This window comes from Peromyscus californicus, unplaced genomic scaffold (assembly GCF_007827085.1).
Source record: "Peromyscus californicus insignis strain IS unplaced genomic scaffold, ASM782708v3 Scaffold_12__1_contigs__length_115047231, whole genome shotgun sequence".
Classification (NCBI taxonomy): domain Eukaryota; kingdom Metazoa; phylum Chordata; class Mammalia; order Rodentia; family Cricetidae; genus Peromyscus; species Peromyscus californicus.
This window is the reverse complement of record NW_026294413.1, coordinates 53,424,252-53,450,093: the sequence shown is the minus strand read 5'-3', so window position 1 is coordinate 53,450,093 and position 25,842 is coordinate 53,424,252. Positions and strand designations below refer to the sequence as shown.

Genomic DNA, 25,842 nt, shown 5'->3' with positions numbered 1-25,842 from the left:
CATCCTCACACTCCCTACTCTAGTCAGACCAGATAACTTGCTGTCCACCTGGTATGTACCATGAGCTCTGCACCTCCCCACCCCCCAACCCCCACCCCACCCGCCACCAGAATGACGCCAGCAACTCCCCCGAGTCAGGTCCCTTTCTTTTTCCCCCTAGCCATGTTTTGTCTTACGCTGTAATCATCAATGCCTGGTTTATCTCTCTGCTGGACTATGAGTTCCTGGGGCAGGCAGGGTAAGGGCTGATTCACTGCCACGTGCCCCCTGGTCAAATAAACAAGCCGAGTGAGCTCCTGAGGGCTGGGATCTGGATCTCCCGCTAGGCTCATTTTCTGACCTGCACTTAGAAGGATGCCTTATACATGTTGTCTGCGAATAAACAGCTGTAGACAGAAAGAAGCAGTATGCTGTAGGGATGGCGTGTGGGTAGGCTGAGGCTGATGCATTCTTGAACATGCTACAGTAGGGACAGTCGGGGATGCTCTCCCCAGTCCTAGGTTCCTTAACCATGCCTTCTCCTGATCACTGTCACTATACCCTGTTTTCTGACCTTCCTAATCCCTGACTTCTTCCCCATTCCTTAGTGTTCACTCTGATGATCTGCTCCTCAGAACACAACAGTGGCCCTGGGGTTACAGGCTCTGCTCTATGGACCTGCAAAGGCCCTGTGTAAAGTCAAGGCCAGGGTTGGCAACCAGAGTCAGCAACGTACCTGGAACAAACATCAGCGTAAGGGCATCATCACCTAGCCCAAGGCTGGCCTCACCTGTGGAGTGGGACGCCTGGAAGCCTTTCCTCTGGACCGAGTTGTCTGAGTAGAAGCGTAAGAACATGCGGCTGCCCGTAGCCAGAACCGGCTCAGGCTTCTTGGTGCCACAGAATCGGCCAAGGAGCGGCGCCTTGGCATCACGCCCATCAAATACCTCCAGGTGGTCATAAGCACACTCAGGCTGAGACTCAATATCCATCTCCACGAAGGTCTGGGGGATACAAGAAAGGAGTCCAGATTAGAGGCATGGTTAGGGCATCTGGGAGGAGTCCCCAAATCTCTGCACCCCTGGACCCCAGCTCATACACAACCACGGTAGCAAAAGGGCTGTGGGATGGTGGTGAGGGAGGACCCGGGACTCAGGAACAGGCAGTGGCAGAGATATCCCCCAAAATATATTCAGAAAGAGGGCTCCTCCTGTTCAGGAAGACTTGTTTCCATATGCATGGGTAGGCCCTGAGGCTCAGCCAGGCCACCCCGTCTGGGGTCAACACCTTGGACTCACACCAGTCTTTGCAGATGGCAGAAGCAAATGGCCACTTGATATCAAAGAGCAGGGTGTCCACACAGGGTGCCAAGTGGTATCTTACCAGCTTTACCCGATGCCCAGGGGTGCTGGAGATAGCCCACGTACACTCCTTCTTGCTGGGGTACTTGTCAGGCCAGTTGGGACTGGTGATGGTGCCACTGGTGGATGTCAGCTTGTGTTCACAGCCAGCTGCGGGATGAGTGACAGAGGGGATCACCAGGGACCTCCCGCCCTGATGCCTCCTATGAAGAAGGTGCCCACGCCTTTGCTCTGCCTCGTGTCCTCCATTTACAAGAATGGACTGAAGATACACATTCCTTCCCCATTCAGTTACCCATGCCGGCGGAGAACTGAATGACTTGGTGTCTAGTGAAGCCTTGGTTAAGACCCCTCGGTGCAGCAGGTGAGGTCCTCTACCCTTTTGTGACCGTCTGGCCACACCACTTCTGTCCAGCTGTCACACCTCCTCTCCGCAACCTGGGAGCTTCTGTACATTGTGAGCTGGGTCAGCCATCGTCACCGGAGACTTTGGTACCTGATTCAGTCATCCCCAAACTCCACTCCTGCTACCATCACAGGTGACAGAAACAAACGAGCGGCCAGCTCACCCAGCATGGCCTCTGTGACTTCTGACCTCCTCAGTTCTTCTGGTTCTCATGTCTCCTCACAACCTCACTCTGGGTTTTCCCAACATGCATCACCTTCTCATATTTTCTTTTCCCCAGCATGCTTACAGGTCCCTAAGCATCCACAAGGGATTTAATCTAGAACCCCTCACAACTACCAAAATCCAGAATGCTCAAGAATCTTATATAAAATGGTATAATATTTGCCCACGGGATTAACTGTACTTTCAGAAGGAGGTTGGCTGAGTTCAAACAATGGACCCTCCACCTAGAGATCAGTTGGCTGCCCTCTGCTGCCGGATTACATGGTTGGTCACCAGATTACTGACATTCTACCCTTCTCCCTTAGAAACCCCATTCAGCTGGGCCTGGGAGCATATGCTGTAATTCCGGCTACCAGAGAGGCCAGGGCAGGAGGATCACAGGTTCAACTAGCAATTTAGTGAGACCTTCCCTCAAAATAAAAGTAAAGAGAGAGCTGGGAACGCAGCTCTGTGGCAGGACCCTCGCCTGGGGTGTGTGTGAGGCCCTAAATTCAATCCCCAGCACAAAGAAACAAACAAACAAGGAGAGAATTCTAGAGAGTTGGCTCAATCAATAAAGTGCTCGCCAGCCGGGTGGTGGTGGTGCACACCTTTAATACCAGTAGTCCGGAGGCAGAGGCAGGCGGGTCTCTGTGAGTTCGAGGCCAGCCTGGTCTACAGGGTAAGATCCAGGACAGCTAGAGCTACACAGAGAAACCCTGTCTTGAAAAACAAGAAAGGAAGAAAGGAAGGAAGGAAGGAAGGAAGGAAGGGAGGGAGGGAGGGAGGAAGGAAGGAAGGAAGGAAGGAAGGAAGGAAGGAAGGAAGGAAAGAGAGAAAGAGTTTGCCCACCCACATGAAAGCCAGGTGTGGTACCACACACCTAAAGTCCCAGCACTGGTAAGGCAGGGACAGGAGGATCCCTGGAGCTTGTTGGCCATCTAGTCTAGTCAAAATCATTGGGCCCCAGGCTCAGGAAAGACCCTGTCTCAAAAAATATGGTGGAGAGTGACTGAGGGAGACACCAGATGTCAACCTGTGGTTTCCACATGCACACCCACCCCAAACACACACACACACACACACACACACACACACACACACAACTTAAAAATAAAATAAATCTTTAAAATAGTAATTTTAAATTTATTATTAGTATTACCATATATATGAACATGTATGATGTGTGTGGATGCATGTGTGTACACACATGTGGGGAAGCCTGAGGACAGCTCTTGTGGAGTTGGCTCTCTCCCTCCACCTTTATGCAGGTTACAGGGATGAACTCAGGCTGAGCCATCTTGCCAGTCCCTGAAGGTATTTTTTCATAATATTTTTAGTGTGCCTGTCTTTTGACTACAACCAATCACATGAGGTCAAGGGTAGAATTCCCTACTTGTATGGTGTTCATGATGGTGTTCAAAAAGTTTCAGATTTTTTTTTTTTGAACATTCTGGACTTTGCTTGTTCAGATTAGGGGTGCTTAACCTGTATATGCGGGGCTCTGGTGTCAAGAAAAGAGTAGCAGCCACCCTGCTCTGAGAGTCCCCAGAGTGAAGTGTGGCCCACAATGGCAATGCACTCAATTGTGGCTGCTGTGGACATTTCATCACTTCCCAGCACTCGTGTTCTTCATTTTACACAGGGACAATCCAGGCACAGAGCGAGTGAGGAGCAGCCACTCAAGGGCACACAGTGGGCCAAGTGACAGACAGATCCAGGCCAGGCAACCTAGCTTCAGAGTCTGTGCCCTTAACTGCTATCCTTTCTGTTCTGGGGGTCAGAGGAGGCTATAGCAAACAGACAGGCTTGGACTCGGGTTTTAAGAGCCCAGAAATGGACCTGCAGCATCTGTGGACAAGGGGGGTGCACCTGTGCACATGACCTGGCTACCACAGTAAGGGAGGAGGGAGGGGCTAGCCTTCCACTGCTCAGGATGGAGATGTCTGCATGCGGATGCTTCTGGGCTGTGCGAGGTACCTGACAAGCTCTGGCCACCCTCTGCACGGGTCTTACCTTCCTTGCAGTCATGTTTGTTGTCATGAAGGATGAAGCCACTTCGACACTGACACTCGTAGCTGCCAAACGTGTTCACACAGTCCTGCTGGCAGCCGCCATTGTCCTTGGAGCACTCATCCTTGTCTGTAAGGAGGCAAACAAGAGCATCGGGTCTGTGTGGGCTGAGGTCTGGTCGCCACCCCGGGGGAAGTGGGAGGCCTGGCAGGGCTTCCTCCTGTGGGAGGGAGGGCGCAGGAGGGCTGGGCGTGGGGTGGGAGGTCAGGGTGATGATGGAGTTCTGGACACTGCGTCAGTGGAGCCCGCGGAGGGGGTGGCCTCTGCTTTGGGCAGAGAAGGCAGAAGTAGGTGGAGGGAGGGCTGGGGTCTGGAACTGACCAGCATGGGAACCTCTACCATTACCTGCTTACTGGACAGACGGACAAGTGGAAAAACAGACACAGGGACAAGCAGACTGCAAGAGAAAGGAGCAGGACGCAGGGGTCCCTCTTTTACTTCACAACAGGAAATGTCACAGACACCATCAAAATGGGAGGGGGCAGGGAAGGTTCCCCTGTCTGCTGAAGGGGGCAGGGGAGAGGAGAGCACCAGTTCTGTCCAGCCAAAGGAGGTGGCTGGAATGGCAGAGTGGAGGCAGGGTGTGGGTGGGCTCCGAAGCCCCCAGCCCGCTCCGTCCGAGGTGAGCTTCCTGAGTAATGAAGGGTCTGGGGGCCTGGCAGGCCTCATTGGGGGGTCCGGTTTCTTTTCTGCACTCGGAATTTGAGCTGGTGGGGGCGTCCCCGAGGGGGCTGCAGAGCTGGCCTCTTTTCTGAAATGAGAGAGAGAGAAGGAGAAAAGGGACCGAGGAGTGGGGGTGGAGGGCAGGAACCAGGGAGGGAAACCGATGAAAACTAGACCCAGGACCTCCGGACAGGTGGACGGGGCAGAGTGGGGCAGGAGGGCAGGCAGACCCACATGCAGGACGGCCATGTCACTAGGGCTGGGTTAGCAAGAGGCACAGCAACAGGGGATGAGACGGAGCCCGTGGCAAGGAGAAGGGCTGGAGGGACGGCACCCTCTGAGGAGTGTACACTGGGGAAGAGAAACTCAGAGCTGCTGGGAGAGGGGAGCAGTGGGAAGGGCTGTGGAAGAGCTCTGCTCACCCTCACTTTGACAGCTGCAGAAAGTGTGTGACACAGACATACACATAAACACAGGCTCCCCGTGCGACCCCGTGCATGGCAGAACCGCCGTACAAACAGGAAACACGGATAAACATGAACACATGTCCTGCATCACCCTCACACAGGCAAACACCTATAGCATACCACGAAGACTCAGGCACAAAGTCACAGTCACACACACACACACATACACATACATACAACCTACTCACCCATCTGTGTGTGGGTGCACACACAAGACCCACATGACCTTGCGTGTGTGGGGGAGCATATGCAGATAGAAACACACGGGCAGGAGCAGACACATATAGGGAGACTGACATGCCTGCTGCATATGCAGGAACATGAGGACCCAATGTGGTTGCAGACACTCATCCACGTCGAGGTGCTCATGTCCATTACATGGGCATTTACACAAAGAATTACTCACACGATGATAGATAGGTACACACACACACACACACACACACACACACACACACACACACACACAAGATGCACAGTCACACTGCTGTTCTAAGCTGGTGTGTCTGGCACAGAAGCAGGCAGTCAGGACAGATGTGTGGATCCCAGTTGCACCCGGAGTTCCAGAGATGAACCATAAAGTGGAAAGATGGCTGCTGGCATTTCACCGACCAGGCGGGTCTGTGATAAATGGACACACTGTTCCTAATCTAACCTGAGGAGAGGAGCCTGAGGGCTGCAGTACTGTCTCCCAGAAGGCCCTGCTTCTCCCACCTATGCTCAGGTGGGCTAGACCCATCAAGAGTCCACAGGAGCATGTGCCTAGGAGGCAGACTTGTCAAGCCCCTTCCCAGAGAGAGGCTCCTCTGGAGAGCAGAGCCTGACCAAGGAAGCTGCCACGGCACAGGTGTGTGAGACACGTTCTGAGTGTAGGTGTGGGGGGTACCTCTCCTGGCGCTCTGCTAGGAGCTCCAGGGGGCTCAGCTCATGAAGTAAGCCACAGCTTCCCTAGCTTGTTTAGACTCCCATGTTTCCTTCATGTATGCTCCCCAAATACCTAGTCCAGTGCCTGGAAGACAGGTGGGGTAAAATAAAAACATTAAGTCAATGGGTAGATGGCTACGTGAGTGAGTGACTGAAGAAATGAGTGAGGGACTGTCGGTCCTGTGGACGGCTGGCTGCCTTAACATCTGGGAGGGGACTCTGGCACATTAAAGAGCAGATGGCCCATCTGTGACTGGAGAACACACTGCAGGGGGGGTCAGGGCAGGGGAGGCAGCACAGACCCCAACAAGGAGATGGCACTCACCCTACAGTGCCCAAATGCCCCGGAGATGCTGGGGTCAGACCGAAGGTCTTCAGGCTCTTGCTTCTCCTTCTTGTCTTAGGGTCTCCTTGATGGGTGTCCCAAAAGTCCACACAGCCCCCTCCTGGGGGCCAGAGTCACACGCCCCAGGCCCTGAGGCTGAACTCTGGTGCCCATCGATGAGGGTCCTCGGCAGGTTTCTTGAGCAAGGGACAATGCATGTGTGTGCATGCATGGGTGTGGGTGTGTGTATGCATATGATGTGAGCCCGTGCACGGGCATGTGTATATCTTGTACAGTGTTGCGTCTTATGTCGGGGACAGGGAGACAAGGCAGTAACTCCAGACAGACACGAGCATGGCCCTCATCCTCTCCAAGACTGGAGCGACAGAAGGGCAGAGACAGGTAAGAGTAAGCAGGTAATGGTTTCTCTGAGAAGCCCACCTGGGCAGGTATTCTGTCCCCTCAGCCTCCAGAAAGCACCTTTGTTCTAGGTGGGCCTAGGGAAGGAGGGGCTTGGTGTTACACAGAGAGGGGCCCAGCAAGCAGTGGGTCGGGGGGCTGGGGGCGATAGATAGCTCCACAGAGCACGTTAAACAGAGCGGGGCAGCTGGTAGTGCCAAGCAGGGGAACCAGTGCACAGGGGCAGGTGCATGGCATCCAGGTGGGACAGGCAAGGGTGCAGGGCAGCCACAGAGGGGGCTGAAGGATGCAGGACCCTGGGTGAGGAGGGGAGAAGGGAGGCAGCATGGACGAAGTCATGGGCTTCCTGCTTCCTGCCCACCCTGTGGCCAACCCCACCAGGAGAAGTCGGGGTGAAGGTCCCTCACCCACCCCTCCCCAAGCCACCTGCTCCAGCCAGCCCACCAACTTCCTGCTCTTTCCACACTCCACTGCAGAGCGTCCTCACCCCTCACTGCTGGGTCTGGGCCCTTTTGCTCCTGGCCTCACACTGACCTGTGACCCGAGACTTAGGGATTCCTAAAGCAGGGGAGAGGTCTCTCAAGACCCCAGAGGTCCAGTTTGGGAAAGCTGGGATTGGACCACCCAGAGAGGGACTTCAAAAGGGCCAGATGAGGCTAAGGGATGGATCAAGCCACGCCTTCCACGGGCAGGGGAGTGGGCAGCTTTGGTATTGAAGGGCGGAGGCGACTCCTCTTTTGGGAAGGCCTGGCATGAACCCAGTGGGCCGGGCGGGGTCTGATTAGAAGTCCAGCTGCTGCCAGATGAACTGCCCCACACAGTCCAAGGCAAACACCCTCCTCTTCTCTGTTCTCAGGCAACTCTGTTCTCAGGCAACTGAACTCCCTGTCCCAGGACCTCCCCTTTCAGGCCTTGGCTTGCAGGCTTCTTCAGTTCTGCACTTAAATGCTCTGCCCCTCCCTAGGCCTGGCACAACTGTGGTCTGAAGGGCCTCCGATAAAGATATTCAGATGCCCCAGGGGCTGGCCTGATGGAGGCAGGGGGCAGGCTAGGAGACCAGACAAGGCAGAGGAGCCCCCTTTTTGGTGGGAGGTGGGGCTAGAGACCAAGGAATCCAGGGTTACCTGAGAAGAAATGGGCCTTGAAGCCCTTTTTGGACACGGTATTGTCAGACTTGAACTCCACACGCATATTGTTGTACTGGGAAGTGATGACCTCTGGCTTCTCGGAGCCACAGAACTTGCCATGCAGCTTAGAGTCCGCTGTGAGTCCGCTGCGCACCTCCACGAAGTCATATTTGCATACCTGCGGGAGAGTCCAGCTCTGGGTGCCTCCTCCAGGAAGCCTCTCTCCTTGATGACTCCCTTCCAGGGAAACTGTCAGGCTAAGCAGCTGTTGCCCCCATCCAACGCTGACGTACCAAGGTACATTGCAGAGCCCCGGGGCAGCTGGCCCCAAGCCTTTCCTCATTCCACAAGCTTCCAACTCCATGGCCGTTCTCACCTGCAGATGCTCCTTCAGGGCCCCGCAAGCCCTCCAGGCTTCCATGTATTGGGCAATCTCCTCTCTGTCCCTTTCTATCTGATTCTCTCCCCGTGGTAGAAGGCAGGCACCGAACCAAGTCCCTAACCCCAACCTTCCGACCCACCTTGGCTCCAGAGGCACTTACGTCATTGCCCTCGGTCTCGAAGAAGTCAAACTGTAGGGAGATACGGTACTGGGTGGGAGCTACCAGCTGCCAGATGCAGTTCTTGTTGGGAGGGTACTCTTTGGGCCAGCCGGGGCTGGTGATGGAGCCATTGAGCTTGGTGAGGAATCCACCACAGGCAGCTGGAGGGAGAAGGGAGGTGGCATCAGCCACCAGGAGTCCCCACTCTAGGGAGGGGTCTGAGTCCTAGGCTGGGCAATAGTCAGGGTGAGATGGGGGTCTGTGGCTCCCACAACTCAGGGCAAGGGACAGGTGGAGGAGGTCTTTGGAGGTGAGTCCAAAGTTTGAGAGCGGAGGGGCTGCATATATGATCATTTCTACCACCTCTTCTGGAAAATGGACAAGGAATCTGCTGGGAGGGGCCATGGAAGGGACCGCGAATGTATATAAATGGGCAGTCCTGGGAGGCACCTAGAGGGGCTGTTCAAAGGTGGCAAGACCAGCCTGATCTGGAACTACTGCCCTGAAGGGCTGTCAATAGCTTACAGGCCTGGACTCTCTGAAAAACAGTGGCTTTCAAACTGGATCATGACCCTCTGGAAGGTGTGACATGCATTACCAGGTCAAGATCAGTATTAACAAAGGAGTCAGGATAAGATCCCCTAATGCCAGTGTGTATCACACACTCTGCCAGCGTTCTGGGGGCTGACATGTAGAACAGCTTTCTCATCCGTGGCTGGGAGTGGTTCTAGGGAACGTCTCCAGCTTGTCCTGGAATGAGATCGACCCAAGCAGGGCACGGGAAAGAAATCAGTGGCCCAGGGACAAAGCGGCACACTCACCCTCACATCGACGCTTGTCTGGGGCCAGCTCATACCCGGGGTCACAGCTGCACTTGTAGCTGCCCAGGGTGTTCAGGCACCGCTGCTCACAGCCCCCGCGGTTGGGCCTGGAGCACTCATCCACCTCTACGGGGAAGAAAAGGGTGTCACAAGAAGGAGACTCTGCTCCTTCTTCCTGCACTGGGCTTGAGGTTCAAGCCTAGAGCCTCAGGGTTCCTGTGAACTCACCCCCCCCATTGCAGGGGGAAGTCAGCTGAAGGCCTCACTTGTCTGTTCAGCCCTGAGCTATCCCCCAGATCCCACGGCAGCTGAGAACCCATGAGGATAGACTAGGGAACCTTTCTTCTGAGCATTGAGGCTAGCTGGCAGCTCCCATCAGCTCCTATGTACCAGTCCCCACCACAGTACTGTCCTCTCCTTTCTCTTTCATTTACTACATGACACCTAGTATGGAGGGAGCCATTGTGTCCACCGTATAGGTGAAGAACTGAGACTTGGAAATAGTGTGCCCTAGACCACACTGGTTAAAACAAAACCAAACCCTGTCACGCTCTTTTCCCAAGCCTCCCCAGCTCTGCTCCTCATAGTCTTGACCTTTCCTGCTGCATACCCACAATGTTTTAATATCCTGACCTCAGTGTCCCTGCATTTGCCTCTCTCTCATGGAGCCTTCTTCACATTAAACGAATGCAGAATAAAGAAATAAGGGACAGGGCATGCCCAGAAGGAGAAGGTGGGACAGCGGAGGAAGCACCTTTGAAAAAGTTGACAGCGAAGCCAGCTTTGTTAATGGACCCGTCGGAGACGAACTTGAGCCAGAGCCGGCTAGACGTGCTTTTGATGTCATCGGGCTTCTCGTAGCCACAGTAGCGCCCAATGAGGTTGCTGCTCTCACTGTGCCCATCACGTACTTCCAGGTAGTCATAGGCGCAACTGTCGTGGCGCTCAATCTAGGAGTCAGGGGCTCGATCAGGGGAAGGAGCTCTGGTTTCCAGGATCCCCATCTCCAGAGCCTGTCCTAGAGACCAACATAGGCATTGTAGGATCTGTGGCTACCTCAAAGGACTGGAACGTGAGGCCCACGTGGAAACCTTCAGACACCTGGATCCGCCAGATGCAGACTTTGCTGGGCCGGTAATCGTCGGGGTAATTAGGTGACTGGATATGGCCGTTATCCTTTTTCACATCACCACCGCAGATGGCTTTGGGAACACGGGATCATGTTGGTCAGCACACTTTGCCCTGCCTAAGTACCCCTTCCCCACTCTTCCAGCAACATGCCCTATTCCCCATTACCCACCCTGCTGACCCTGATGGAGGACCCACAGCAGGGACCCTGGAGGCCAACAGGAGGGAGTGGCTCTGGAATGTCCAAGGCCCCCTTCCCCTCCCTCAATACCTTCATAGACGGCAAAGAAACCCTTTCCAACCCAGTTGCTGCTGCTTCGGAATTCCACCCAGAGGCGGCTGTCGGTGGACACAATGGGCTCGGGGAGTTTGCCCCCACAGAACCGGCCTGCAGACAGTAGAGACAGATGACTTTTGAGTTCCAGGTCTCTCCATATAAGGCCCAACTTCCCAGGAGGCCCAGGGCTCCAGTCTGTAGCCACTTTACTGTGCATATTCCTAAGACCACCAGAAGAGCCAGAAACCCCTTAAGGAACAGGACAGAGTTGAATGACATGATTTAGGGGGGCGGGGGTTGGGTTTTTATTGTTGTTGTTTTCTAAAAGCAAACAATATAGCCCAGGCTGGCCTTGAACTTTTGGTTCAAGGCCTCAGTCCCCCCAGTGCTGAGATTTTAAGCACGAGAGACTGAACCCATGGCTTGTGCATTTTAGGCAAGCACTCTACCAGATGAGCTACTCCAGGCCCAAGCCTTGAACTTTGGGTGGGTCTCAGCCTCCGAAGTCCTGGGATTAAAGTTTAATTGACCTTTTAAAAAGCCTGTTACCATCATGACTGATCTTTATGAGATCTCCATGCAAACTACGAGAGGGAAATAGGCACGGCTTTCTCTGCATACACTGTTACAGCATGCTCTCCCAGGCAGCCGCCACTGGGTCACATTCAGGGGATGCCTATGGAACCCCAAACTCCAGAAAGCAATCCTGTTCAAATAAAACTCAATAAGAATCAGCACAAGAGGTGAGGCTGGCCATTTGTGGAATTTTTCAGCGTCAAGGATTGATTGGGGATGATTTGTTTGTTCCTAATAAGACTGAGTGTTTCTCAACTTTCAGCAAGGGACAGAAGGTAGGTGCTAGGAATGTCAGTTCCAAGAAAGAAGGTGTAATCTTAGAGACCTAACACCCTGCAGAGGAAATGTTGTAATGTCAGCTGCTTTGGGTGACTGACAGGTCTACTGGGATATCAGAAATGGAAGTGAGGAGATGACTGTCTGAAAGAGTCTGGCTGCTTCCCCACAGACTATGGGACAACGGTGCTGAGGCTGAGGGGTAGTAGGTAGCCCTGAATCACGTCGGACTGCATACAGATGGAACAATGAACGGCATCACACAACACCTCAGGCTTGATGCAGATGTCCTCTGCGCTCTAACTCTGTGGCCAGAGCTGCCTCTTTGTCCACTGGTGCTTTGGCTACCGTTGTTGTGAAGATAGGGTCTTGCTATGTAGCCCAGGCTAGCCTCAAACTCAGGATCCTTCTGCCTCGGCCTCCCCAAAGTTGGAAGTACGGCACTACTATGCCCAGCTTTGTCCTGTGGCTTTGACCCCTTTATCTCAACACACACACACACACACACACACACACACACACACACACACACACACCCCACACACACAATTAGTGACAAAGTATCTTGTACAAATAGAGCCAGGAGACTGTTCCAAGCCTACAGTTATCAAGGTGAGTAGGTGTAAAGCCAGGCCATGTCATGGGCATCCAAAAGTTGGGCCTCGTAGATCAAGGGAATCCCAGTGAGGGTGTGAGCCCAGAGCTATGGGATGTGCAGAACAGCCTACCAGACATCTTTGTATACTCCAGGGACTCCTCGGCCTTTAAGAGCATCTTCAGAGGGTAGCTTAAAAGTCTGTAGTAAGAACTGGAAGTCTGGATCACAGACAAGAGTCGCCCACGGTCACAGCAATTGTTAGTGATGGAACTAGCCAGGACAAACTATACCAGAGCTTGTAGGTCTCATGTCAGGATGTCACCCCCTTAGGGTGGCATCGGGCCACAGAGTGTTCCAACAAGGAACTAGGGTGCTGAGTGCCCAGTGCCCTTTACCTCGGAGGGGCGCCTTCCTCCAGAAGCCGTCCCGCACCTCCACGTAGTCATACCAGCACAGGCGACTACGGTACAGATCCATGGACGTGAAGTTCAGAATGATCTAGGGAAAAAGCAATAAGGGGTGAGGAGAGAAGGCTACACTGCTCCCACTCTGGACCTGCCCCTGGGGCCAGGTAAGTGTCCACTGCCTGGCAGGAGTGAGAGCTAACCATTACCAGCCATGGCCAGCCCTGTTCCCACACTGTCAGCCCTGTCAGCCTCACTGAAAACCCGTCTATTGTTCCCATCACAGACACCCAGGAGATATCATGGCTTTCACTGCCTTGCACTCCCCATCCCCGTACAGGGTTATTGTCTTGGGTTCAATAACCAATCAGGTTCCCTCACAGTCAATATAAATCATCCTTACAATGGAAGAGGGCAGGACCAGGGAGGGCCCAGGATGGTGTGAGGGGTGCTGATGGGGGGGTTCTGAAATGGGAAAGAAGGGAACAGGAAGGAGGTTGAGGCACCAATCATACAAACTCCCTGGGGCCTGATTCTGGGAAGGGGCATGGTATCTGGAGGGAGTAATTATCAGGTCACAGTCCCTCTCCTGAATGGATTTAATGCATGTCTCTGTCCTCACGGAGCTTATGAAAGGATGACATATTTTTGAAAGATTGTGCAGAAAAAAATGTAAACTGCAGCCCAAGGACCTGGGTTTGAATCAGCCTACATTTCCTGCTAAGTCCTGGGGTGAACCATACAACTTCCCTGACCCAGCGTCACCCAACTCATGTGACAGCCTCCGACACCACAGTACTCCCAGGAGGCAGAAAGGATCACACTGTCATACTGACTTGACATCTGTCACAGCCCCTTGGTAAGTCTCAATGCTCCATAACCACGGCCAAGAACTTTAAAAAAAAAAAAGATTTTACTTTAGAGATAGTTGGTAGGTAGTGCATGCCTTTAGTCCCAGAACTGGGGAGGCAGAGGCAGGAGGGTCTCTGTGAGTCTGAGGTCAGCCTGGTCTACAGAGCAAGTTCTAGAACAACCAAGACTAATTACATAGAGAGACTCTGTCCTTTATTATTATTATTATTATTATTATTATTATTATTATTATTATTATTATGTTTATTTTGTTTTCCAAGACAGGGTTTCTCTGTGTAACAGCCCTGGCTGTCCTGGAACTGACTTTGTAGACCAGGCTGGCCTTGAACTCACAGAGATCCGCCTGCCTATGCCTCCTAAGTGCTGGGATTAAAGGTGTGCACCACCACTGCCCATCGAGACAGTGTCTAAAAAACTTTCTATTTTCATTTAGTTTAGTGTATGTGTATCCGTGTGTGACTGAATATATGTACGCGTTCCAGAGGCCAGAGGAAAGCAGGGGGCTCTGGAACTAGAGTTACAGGTGGTTGTGAGCCACTCCATGCAGGTGCTGGGACCCAAAGCTGAATCCTCTGCAAAAGCAGTATATGCTCTTAAACACGAAGCTAGCTCTTCAGCACCCCCCACCCCCCCACCCAGACCAATGGCTTTTTCAAAGGCAGAGGCTTCAGGGAATCCACTTGCTTGGAAATATCCTGAGGGACCCCCAAGTCTACTGTGCTGACAGAGACCTCACGAGGTGCCAGGGGCAGGTTTGATGCGACCCGTGGGATGTGCACAGACACGGGCCCCACCTCCCCTCTGCTGGTGGAGATCTCGATGCCCAGACTCCAGGGCAGGCACCAGCACCCGACGTCTGTGACCCCGTCAACAGGTGCCTGGTCAAAGAACTGGTTCCTGGACACTCTCCCAAGCCAGCCTTGTCAGTGCTGGGTGGGGACGTTCTTTGTTTGTTTACTTATCCAGTGTGTGTACACACAGGCACACAGAGGTCAGAGGAGAACTTTCAGGAACCGGTCCTCTCAATCCATCATGTGGGTTCCGAGTATCCAACTCAAGTTGACAGGCTGGGTGGGCAAGTCATCTCGCCAGCCCTTCCGAGGGATTTTGATTGTTTTGTTTTTCGAGACAGGGTTTCTCTGCGTAGTTTTGGTGCCTGTCCTGGATCTTGCCCTGTAGACCAGGCTGGCCTCGAACTCACAGAGATCCTCCTGGCTCTGCCTCCCGAGTGCTGGGATTAAAGGCGTGCGTCACCGCTGCCTGGCCTTCTGGGGGATTTTTAACCATCACTTAAAGTCTTTTTTCCTGGCCTCTCAGCTCCATGACACCTTCTATCCTGTTCTCTATATCCCTCTGGACCACACCCTAGCACACTATGCCCTAGGCTCATTAATAAGCACACGCCCCTCCCATGATGTCTGCTCCTAGGACCCTGCTCCCATCTCCGCACTCCATCTGTCCAAGCTCACACAGTTTGCACTGTGACCTTCAAGGTCTTGAGACTACAGGGACTTCTACCATCCCTCCCTGACCACTCCTTAGTCCACAGTCCTCACTTCCCTTACTTCATTCGGGCATGTTTTATCAACTGTAGTGACCTGAAATGTATCTGTGTTTTTGAAAAGTGAATTCTATCTTGCGCTCATTTACTAGTCGTTATTTACTAGTCGAAGCTGTTGCTATGATTACTAACGTCAGCATTTTCAAAGAGTGAGGCTGCAAATCCATTCTGACTCTGCCCATGGAGCCACAGTGCCGCATGCCCCCACCCCGGTTGATCTGGAACTCTCTGTGTAGACAAGGCTTACAGAGATCCATTCATCTGGCTCTGTTTCGAAAGCATAAGCCCCTCCACCCAAGTTGTCCCTTTTAGAAAAAGGACCAAATGCTCCCACAGAGGAAGCAGCTAAAGGCCAAAATGGCAGCCTTCAAAGGGAGTTCATGGCCAGCCTGTGCTGGCACGTCCTCACACTCAACCTTCATGGTGTGAACTCTACACTCACACTCCTCTTCCAACTCACTGTTCTCAGCTAAAAACTACAAGCGGGTCACATCCAGATCGTTGTCTTCTGTCTACATGGACAGCCACACCTGCTGTGTGTGTGACTTGGGATGCCATGCTACCTGCCCACTGGGCCCTTGGCACTGCTCGGCTAAGTCTACCTCCCCCAAGCTCTCACCTCTCCTCTCTCTTTCAGCCACTTTTTCTGTCCATTCATCCACCCTAGTCCCACCATCAGCTTTTTGTCTGGGATAAGTTCAAAAGTCTTTGCTCTTGGCTTTGCCCTGCCTGAGCCACATCAATCAGAGTAGTTCTTATTATGTAAACCTGATCATACCCACCCTCTGCTCAAAATTCTTTAATACGAGTATCATATGCATAACTCAGAACAAACGCCAGCATCCTCACTTTGAAGGACCTTTTTCCATCTCATCTCTTTACCTCTGACCCTGTTTCCCACACGGTCCATGCTCATCCTCAAGCACACCTCACCTATCTCAGGACCTTTGTCCTTACAGCTGGAAGCTCTCCCCAGCCGCCGGCAGGTGTTCCCTCAGGTGTTCCCTCACTTCCGGCTAGTTTCTGTCCCCAAACACCTGCCCCGGATGAGGACTTCTCTGAAAATCCCACATGAGTCACTTCCCTTCTTGTCGATCCCTCCCCAACGTGCATCGCCGTCTCCTGCTCTCAGGGACTTTCTGATACATTCTGTTTCTCCTCCAACGTGGAAACGCAAACCCAGACAGGCAGAAATCTCCTTTGGGGCACAAGATCTCCACATGTGGCACTTAGTAGGTACTTAAAAACTATCGCTCAAATACAATTTTGCTTTTAGGAATCTTCAAGCAGACCTGCCTAGATGTATAAAGATGCAAGTATAAAGATGTCTACTGAAGCACTGGGGGTAATAATGAAAACTTAAAATCAGCTGTCCTTCACTAGAGCCCTGCAAGGGGGTGGTTGAAAAATTACATGAAGAGAAATGAAGACAGTCAGGCGGCCGCAGTGACGCACGCCTTTAATCCCAGCACGTGGGAGGCAGAGGCAGGCGGATCTCTGTGAGTTCGAGGTCAGCCTGGTCTACAGAGTGAGTTCCAGGATAGCCAGGGCTACACAGGGAACCCTTATCTCAAAGAATGAGAGAGAGAGAGAGAGAGAGAGAGAGAGAGAGAGAGAGAGAGAGAGAGAGAGAGAGAGAGAGAAACAGAGAGAGAAACAGAGAGAGAGAGAAACAGAGAGAGAGAAACAGAGAGAGAGAGAGAAACAGAGAGAGAGAGAAACAGAGAGAGAGAGAAACAGAGGGAGAGACAGAAACAGAGAGAGAGACAGAAAGAGACAGAGACAGAGAGAGACAGAGACAGAGAGAGAATGAAGAGGACTGAAGGGTAAGCAGCCATAAAAACAGATGGGGTGAATCCACACAAGCTGACCCAAAGCAAAGACAGGATTTACGGTCAAGTGCAAGGCAAGCTGCAGACAGCCATTATGTGACTGTGAGTCCTTTGGCTTTATGTATGTCACAGAGACAAACACATCAAAGCGTTCCTCCTGCTTAGTCCCTGTTGAGAAGGGGGATATAAAAGATTAAGGAAGGGAATATTCATTTTTTACATCGTGTTTATGGACTGTTCAGGCATTTTATATCATGCACATGTTATTTTTATATATCTAACAAATGACAAGAATATCCTTCACGGAATGCCAGATGGAGGAAGGGATGAGGAAAGCTGAGGCGCAGCGCCCCGTCTCCCACACTCACACACACCCTCTGCCCCTCGTGCAGGCGGCCCCCTGGGCTGCCAGTCTTTCTTCCTGCTCAGCAGCTGGAATAAGAACAAACATCTACTTTCCCTCACGCTCCAAAGTCACCACGCCCAGAGGGCAGAACCCCAGAGGGCCCACCCAAGACCTCCCAAGGGGCTGGACAGACAGAGGTCACCTGACCTGGGGAGGAGAGACCTGTGTTGGTGGTCAGTAGCACCCTCAAGGGAGGCAAGCAATGGCTATATTGAGACCAGAGGTGTCTAATTAAGAGCTGTACTAACTTCTGTCATGTGGACACAGCTGTGCCCCGGTGGCAGGGGCATTGCCCTTTGCCAAAGAAAATCTGGCCAGCTCTACTGTTTCCTGGCTGAGGACTTGGGGCCTTTAGCTAGGCTTCTTTAAGTTGTTGCCTACAGATTGGATGGGGGTCTCAACGGCTGCAGTGGAGACATGGCGGGCTAAGTGAGGTACAGTGTAGCCATCTGTGAAGAGGTCCTCTCACGAATGGTGGTCCTCTCAGGGAAGAACCATTTTGGAGAAGAGCTGCAAGAGGCCATTAACTACATCACTGCTTAGACCACTCACTGGCTTCAAGGTGGCCTCACCTCACAATCTTAGACGCGTCACTGAATCCCTTGGTACTATTTTCCTTATCTGTGAGTGGGTAACAGGACCTGCCTCACAGGGATTAGGGAAAATGAGATGAGTAAAGCTTACATCACCATCTGGTGCAAGGTGGGCCGACAGTAAGCCTGAACTTCACTTTTAGAATTCAGTTTACTGAAGTCTTTGCAATACCGGAGACTGATTGAATCCTGTGCCTTGCACATGCTGGGCAAACGCCCTATCACTGAGCTGCACATTGATAGCCCTTCTTACAGTTTTTTTTTTCTTTTTTTTAATCTTGAGACAAGGTCTCATCAAGTTACCCAGGCATGTCTTGAACTTACAAGCTTCATGCCTCTGACTTCCAAGTAGGTGGGATTCTAGTTCTGTGCCACACCACTCTAAGCTGTTTAAACCATTTTGAAATACATAGTGGTTCAGATCGGAATCCTGAAAGTAGAGAGAGACAAGTAGGGCATCTGAGAAACTGACTAGCACTTACCCATCAAACCACTGGACATACAGAGAAGACAACAGCAGCCAACCTCTGTTGAGATGTCTATGTGCTATGTACCGCGGCAGCCAACCTCTGTTGAGATGTCTATGTGCTATGTACCGCGGCAGCCAACCTCTGTTTAGATGTCTATGTGCTATGTACCGCTCAAGCTCTTTCTATTTTGTTTTGTTTTTTTGTTTTTTCGAGACAGGGTTTCTCTGTGTAGCTTTGCGCCTTTCCTGGAACTCGCTTTGGAGACCAGGCTGGCCTGGAACTCACAGAGATCTGCCTGCCTCTGCCTCCCGAGTGCTGGGATTAAAGGCGTGCGCCACCACCGCCCAGCTCAAGCTCTTTCTGAATATGAGTTCCTTCAGTCCTCACAAAAACCCACAAACCACTGGGCCCATTTTGCAGGTAGGAAAACAAAGACCCAGATTGCTTCATTACTTGGGAAACACTGCCAAGTCCCAAGGCCAGCTGCTAAGTTCATGAGTGTTGACAGACACTTGGGCCACCATAAGGCTTTTTGTGTTTTTGTTTTGTTTTTTTTGAGACAGGGTCTCTCTGTATAACAGCTCTAGCTGTCCTGGAACTCGCTCTTGTAGACCAGACTGGCCTCAAACTCACAGAGCTCCACCTGCTTCTGCCTCCCTAGGGCTGGGATTAAAGGCATGCACTATCACCTCCCAGCTCTTGAAGCAACTCCTTCTCAAAGGTGACAAACCCATGACATACCAGGATGGGGCTACCATCCACACTTCTGGCCATGGGCTAAGCGCTAGAGTAGAGAGTGAATGCAAAACAATCTCCCAGCAGCCAGATATGATGACCAAGTCCATCCACTCAGGCACGTGGCCTTAGTTAAGGGTTACTGTTGAAAGAGCAGACTTGGAAGTCCTACGGTTTAGAACTCCCTGGTCACATTTACATGCAGGCGCCATGAGCCTGAATTATTCCCTCCCCTACACAGTAGAGGTGACAGTGGCAAGCTTGAAGATGGCTGTGGACATCAAGAGACAGTACATGCCATGTGCCTGATTCAGTGCTTGGCATAAAACTGTTCCAACAACAAATCCAAGGCCCAAGGTTACAACTGTAAAGTGAGACACAGAACAAGAATAAGAGAAAATGGCCATTTTTATGAAAGTACCAGCCTCCAGAGGTCATTTCAGGGTTCATGTCCCCAGGGTGCCATCTTAGTTTTTCTGTTTTGTTTTGTTTTTCAGACAAGATTTTACAGTGTAGTCCTGGCTGTCCTGAAACTCACTGTGCAGAGATCGGCCTGCCTCTGCCTCCCAGCGCTGGGATTAAAGGCGAGTACCATGGAGCCAGGCTGGAGTCGCTGTTTTTTAATTGATACATTTCTACAACCATGCATTGGCACGTGTATAATTTTTATCTTGAATCCACTTCTTGCCCTGGAGCTCTGAGCAGGGTTCTGAAAGGGGATGAAGGTCTTTTGGAAATTATGGTGGGCTTATCAGGGAGGCTCCTGAACTAGGGCCCTGTGACCACTTGAGAGAAGAGTCAGGTCCATGCAGTCAGAAACTACTGGGGAGAAAGCTGGTCCAGACTACCTGGCCTCACTCCTGATGACTGGGTCACACTCCTGACCAGGAAAAGAAAGCCATGATCTACCCCGACTGCTCCTTGAGGACCACGCTCTCTCGTACATCTACACATCCCTGCACTTAGTAGGCTCACAGGTTTGCTGAAGAATGCCAGAATAGTTGTTGAAATGCTGCAACAGGGCCTCAGGACAGAAGAGCAGTGCAATCACAGACTAGTGTATCCAAATCCAGCTTCTATGTGACATGGGACCAGGTACTAACTTTCCTACGTTCACGTTCACATAAGCAAAACAGGGACCAAGACTAAAATGCTGTCACGCTAATTGAAAAGTACAATCCAGGTTGAGGATTACAGCTCAGTAAAGCCTTTGCCTAGCTAACCCTGGGTTTGATTCCCACCACAAAAAATCATGACACACAGAAATCACTGAACACATGCTCAACTAATCATACGCTCAATAACTGTTAGCTATTATTATTATTGTTACCATTATTGTTATTATTATTCATACTCGTGGATGAGATTCCAAAGACTGAAGTAGTAGAGACCCTTGGGAAGGCAGCCAGGCCTCAGCCTGTTCAAAATAGCAGAAAGGCTTGCAATTTTGAGATTTGGAATGAGAAGAACAAGGGACGAGATCGCTTTTGAGGGAAGATGGCAGACTGCCAGCTAAGGGAGAGAGAACAGAATTACCCAATTCTCAATAAGAGTCTGCCCCACGAAAGCATGATCTTCAAGCTACAAAAACAAAATCACACATCGTCTAGGAAGCCACTGCCCAATCAGACAGGAGGGAGAGTAAGGAGCTCCTAAGTTGACGCTTGTCTCTAAGCTTCATAGATGACATCAGAGGACAGTCAAATGACTTGCAGATGTGATCAGTGAGTATAATCTCAGCAGCTCCACAGCAAGAGCTTTCTCAAGTTTCAAGGGTACATGTGTGTGTCCGCATGCATGTTGAAAGGGGGTAGGAGCAGATTCTGGGAATGGCAAACCGTGGAGCTGAACGTCAATCCGTAATTAAAAAGACAGTCTGTGGTTACTTAGGAAAGTGCTTAGGGATGTGTGGGGGTGGGGTGGGTGGGGGCAGGGTACGGTGCACTGAAATAAGGCCCATTGCTGAGTACACTTCTCTCTTCCTTTCTAAAGGGACTCTTCTCAGCTGTCGGGATAGCGGGTGTGATGTGGAAATGCATCCCAGCTCTGTATTCATCACTGCCGGATAGGTTCCTATGCTAGGGGAAGGTGACAGAGGTTTCTGAGGGGTGCATATCCCCACCAACAGGTGGTGGCCTGTGGCTGGAGGATAATGTCATCAAAACTGGTGAAAACCTGCAACTTATTAGGTCGATGGCAGTTTGGAGGGAGATCTTAGACCCACTTTGGCCTGTTTCCTGCTCAATATTCTGATTAAAGCTCAGGACAGAGTCGCAGACGGCATACCTATCTAATAGGCAACGGCAGAGTTGAGAGGCTGCTAGTGTCCTGCTGGACAGTGGAACTCTTGATTCGAAACCCTCTTGCACAAGGTGCTGGAAGGCTCCATGAAAATAACAGTAACACCAAATTAAACACCTCGTTCCAATTATGGAAAAGAATGTAACAGCTCACTCTTGGGAACAATAAGAATATGAAGGACACAGAAGGTCTGGGGTGGGCTAAGAAATCAAGAATCCATGTAACAAGCCCACGTGTGAGTCTAAGAAGTCAGAAGAAGAGCTGGAGATGTGTCTCAGCTCCTGCAGGGGACCCAAGTTTGGTTCCCAGCATCCTTATCAGACAGCTCACAACTGCTTGTAACTTCAGCTCCAGGAGGATCTGATACCTCTGGCCTCCTTGGGCACCTGCACTCACACACATACACACACACCCCATACACAAAATATAATTTAAAAACAAGGGAGGAGAGTGGCCTTCCTGGGTTGGGAGGGCTGTCTGGAAAACAGGAAGTGAGTTACACTCTTGAGAAACCCTGAGGGTTTTCAGGGATGGAAGCTCCCCTTTTCTCCAAGAGACTCTGTAGCATTAAGAGTTGGCAAGAGGCTGGGCGGCCGTGGTGCACGCCTTTAATCCCAGCACTTGGGAGGCAGAGCCAGGTGGATCTCTGTGAGTTCGAGGCCAGCCTGGTCTACAGAGCAAGATCCAGGACAGGCACAAAAACTACATGGAGAAACCCTGTCTCGAAAAACAAAAAAAAAGTTGGCAAGAGAACAGAACAGAATAGTAAGGGAAGTCCCAAGCCCTGGTCACCTCAGGATTCAAACAAGGCTAATCAATCATGCAGTGGGAGAGAATGTACTAGGCAAGCTCTCTGCCCCTCATGCATTTGGTGCCTATTCAGCTCACATGCATGAGCAGCAGGCAGAGCAGGACCTGAGGGTTCCAGACAGCAAGGGTGGGAAGGATAGCCATGACCAGAAGCGTGGCTGGAGGCATCTGTCTTGCTCTTAACTGTTCTCAGGACCACAGCTTGTGAGAATTGGGCCCTTTGGGAATCCCTGACTCAAGCTCTGATGATACAGAGGAGAGAGCCAAGGGCTGGGGCTGAATGGTTCACCCGAGGCCACCCAGGGCATCCCAGAAAAGGCTGAGATTGAACCCAGCCCTAGGAAGGGTTCACATCTTATCCTGTCCTTGTTAACTGTATGACCTGGGCAAGTTCCTTAATTAATCTTCCTACGACTCAGTTTCCTCCTCTGCAAAATGAAGACTCAGAGTGGCCGCACAAATTAAAAGAGGAGCCGTGTAACAAGCACTTTAAAAAGCACGCAAGAAGAGCTAGACAATCACAACGGAACTACATGGCAACTGTGCATAGCAACACTACCTTCAGATTAGCACTGACGTACAGCTCGTCGGGGAGGACGGGGAAAGAGCAAGGTTAGAATGGGGTGGGGGGGGGCCCTCCTCAATGCACACTTTTACATTTCCGCCAGTGACCGGGAAGGTCACCCTTGTGTCTGAAATCCTTGGGCTGAGAGTCCTGGAGGGAGATGCTTTCCCACTTCTGGGGTCCCACTAGAGGAAGGAAGACCAGGTAGTCAATCGCAGTTACCTTCTCCCCGGGCGTGACTGAGATGCGCCATACACAGTGCATGTGGGCAGAGTAGCCGTTGGGGTACTCGGGGGAGGAGAAGTTGCCGGTGCTGTCTTGGAGGGTCTCGCCACAGGCTGTCAAGGCAAAAAAAAAAAGGAACTAAGCTGCTGACTGTAGGTGTCAGACCCCCCGTCTCTGGCTCACCCCTCAGCTCTAGAACCCATAAGGGAGACAGGAGTGGCTGAAGAGAGGGTTTCTGTCCCTTTAAGATGTACCCCTCCTCCTGACACACAAGCATAAACCATCCTACTTCCCTGGTCTAGTGCTGCCAGGGTAACCAGATGCCCTGTTGTCAAGGCAACATGGATTCCAGAGTTCAGGTCAAGCTCTTTTGGTGGGCCTCGCCTCCTCTTCACTGTCCAGGAGAGAGGCTAGTTGTTGCCTCTTTCTGTCCCTACTCATCCTCACTCTTCTAGGCCCTCTCTACCACCTATCGGCCTAGCCCGTTCGGTCCTTAACCGGAACACTGCCCTTCCTTCCCAACATCCTTCTCTGAGACTTACAGCTGTGACTTTCTAGGTGGTCCTGGGCCTTGGCCTCTGCCTTCCTTGGACTCTACCCTCCATCCCTCCTGGTCAGTCTCTTCCCTGCTCTCACCTGGGCATTTGTAGAGCTTCCGGGCCTGAGCAATGTCCCCCTTGCTGAGTCTGGTCCTTTGGCCGATGGACGGCTTCACACCGTTCACCTCATACTTGGGAACAATGGTGTCCAGGAAGATGCCCCTGAGAAGGACATGAGCAGACTGAGGGCATTGCTCTTCTGGAAGGTGGATAAAGAAGAAGGGTAGTGTGCCCATCTACACCCACAGGGCATGACATTGCCAGGGCCCAGACATTCCTCAGCAGGGTCAGGGAAGGGTGGAGACGTCTCACCCTGTCATTACAGCTGCCCACTGGCCAGCAGCCACCCTCTTCCATGGCAGCAATACCACAGGAGCTGGGGGGAGCCCAGAAATGCTTTGAGGACCAGGGACCCGGGCCCTTGATGTTAAGCCTGGTTTCAACTCCCAGCCCTGGAAGAGCTTTGGACCCTAATTTGTCATCTCTGCAATGCCTCTCAGCTCCCACCTCCAGACCTCAAATGATGACTCAGTCCCAATCAACGTCTCTCTTGACTTCTCAGGGTCAACTCGTTACCCTCTAACATGGCTAGGATTGGAGCAAGACCGACCGACCGACCAACAGCAGCTTCCACCATGGCCAGCCAGCTCCCAGGGCACAGTGTCCCTATTTCCCAATTCCTTCCTGCTACTCTCTTCGGCGTAACAAAGAGGAGACAACAGTTCTCCCCATCCCCAGGGTCCCTGACTCACCTCCAGCTGACCAGGGCCCAGCAGGGGGTGTGGGCATGATGGGAAACAGAAGGAGGGTCTGTGGGGGTGGAGGACTGAATGACTTCACTCTCTTCCCTGGTCTCTATTCCCAGGTCGGGAGCAGGAAGAATGGGTCTAGAGGAGCTTAGAGAAGGGAGAAGGGCCACCACCCAGAGAGGGACAGGGATGCAGGAAGGGTAGGCCAGGGAGGGGTGTGAGGAGTGGGGGCAGGTCCCCCAGTCCTGTAGGAGGATCTCATATCCCGCCCTGGTTAAGGAGGTATCTTGTGAACTGGCAATGGGGACCAGTCCAGGGTTAAGGTCAAGCTTTGTTCATATTAGCCAGTCACAAAGCAGACCAAGCCATCTCTGGTCTGTAACTGGCTCCTTGAGAAGCTGAGACAAGACAACCAAAAGGCAAGACAACCTGTCCACGGGTTAGGGAGGAGGCTCAGTAAGTAGACACTTGCCACCATGCCAGAAACTACTCCTGCGAGGTGTCCTCTGACCTCCACAAGGTACCACGTGGCATGTGTGCTCACCTATACACACAGATCAATAAATGTAAGGGGGAAAAAAAAAGAATTCTAAGTTCAAACTCTGCCTTGGGTTACATAGTGAATTCAAGACCAGTCTGGGTAACTTAGTGAGACCCTCTCTCAAAAATAAAAATTAGGGGCTGGAAAGATGGTTCAGCGGTTAAGAGCACTGAGTGCTCTTCCAGAGGACCCAAGTTCAATTCCCAGCACCCACACAGCAGCTCACAACTGTCTGTAACTCCAGTTCCAGAGAAGCTGATAGACACACGTGCAGGTAAAACACCAATGCACATAAAATAAAAAGAGAATCACTCATAAACAAATAAAACATAGGACCGGTGCTATAAGCCAGGGGTATACCACTTGCCTAGCGTGCACAAGACCCTGGGTGCAATTCCTAGTACTTCAAAACACAAACAAGGTGGGGAGAGGCAGACAACCAGAAAGAGGTGATCCCCCTGGGAATCCCAGGAAAAGGAAATGTACCCTGGTGGCAGATGGGAGACCAGCTCAGCTCCTTTGGGTTGGTTGGCACGATGTGGAGACCCCACCCGGCAGGACCTGTGAACTCAGGTCTTCTCAGCCACAAACCCTTCCTTCACACAGCAATGGGCAAAGCCTGGGCCTGCCAGCTCCACACTCATGGGAGAGGCTGCAGGCACCCAGAGGACTACCCTCATCTTTGGTCCCCGGCTGGGGCAGGGCAGGGCAGTGAGACTAGGAAATCAGCCAAAGAATGGCTTCCAGAAGGCAGGCGTGGCCTCCCCTGGGCCAGGCTCAGACCATTTCTCACCTGGAGAATGTGTTCCGGGCATAGTGCATGATACTGTCAAAGTCGTAGGTCTCTCCCAGGGATTCCACTTCCTGAACCTCCATCTTCAGGAAGTTATACTCCTGCCCTGCAAAGAACGTGAGAGAAGTGGGGGTGGGGTCGAGGGCGTGGCTTGCGTCCTCCCTGTACCTGTGAGGGACTGTCTATCTGAAGGTGCAAGGGATGCAGAGGGAAAAGGA

General features: G+C 52.0%; 1 protein-coding gene across 3 annotated transcripts in view; it reads right to left on the bottom strand.

Moving 5' to 3' along the window:
* Bmp1 (bone morphogenetic protein 1) overlaps positions 1-25,842 on the bottom strand; it is a 44,148-nt gene that overhangs the window by 4,520 nt on the left and 13,786 nt on the right. For 2 of the 3 annotated variants that reach the window (XM_052732815.1, XM_052732817.1), the window contains 13 exons: positions 25,625-25,730; positions 23,579-23,703; positions 22,940-23,055; positions 12,563-12,665; positions 10,712-10,828; positions 10,369-10,514; positions 10,067-10,262; positions 9,313-9,438; positions 8,492-8,652; positions 7,947-8,127; positions 3,967-4,092; positions 1,363-1,490; positions 770-983 (listed from right to left, as the gene is read on the bottom strand). In XM_052732815.1, coding sequence (XP_052588775.1) covers positions 770-983; positions 1,363-1,490; positions 3,967-4,092; positions 7,947-8,127; positions 8,492-8,652; positions 9,313-9,438; positions 10,067-10,262; positions 10,369-10,514; positions 10,712-10,828; positions 12,563-12,665; positions 22,940-23,055; positions 23,579-23,703; positions 25,625-25,730 — 1,845 coding nt within the window. Of the gene's footprint in view, positions 1-769; positions 984-1,362; positions 1,491-3,966; positions 4,093-4,421; positions 4,775-7,946; positions 8,128-8,491; positions 8,653-9,312; positions 9,439-10,066; positions 10,263-10,368; positions 10,515-10,711; positions 10,829-12,562; positions 12,666-22,939; positions 23,056-23,578; positions 23,704-25,624; positions 25,731-25,842 lie in introns of those variants that run through there. The other variant, XM_052732818.1, reaches the window with a different exon arrangement.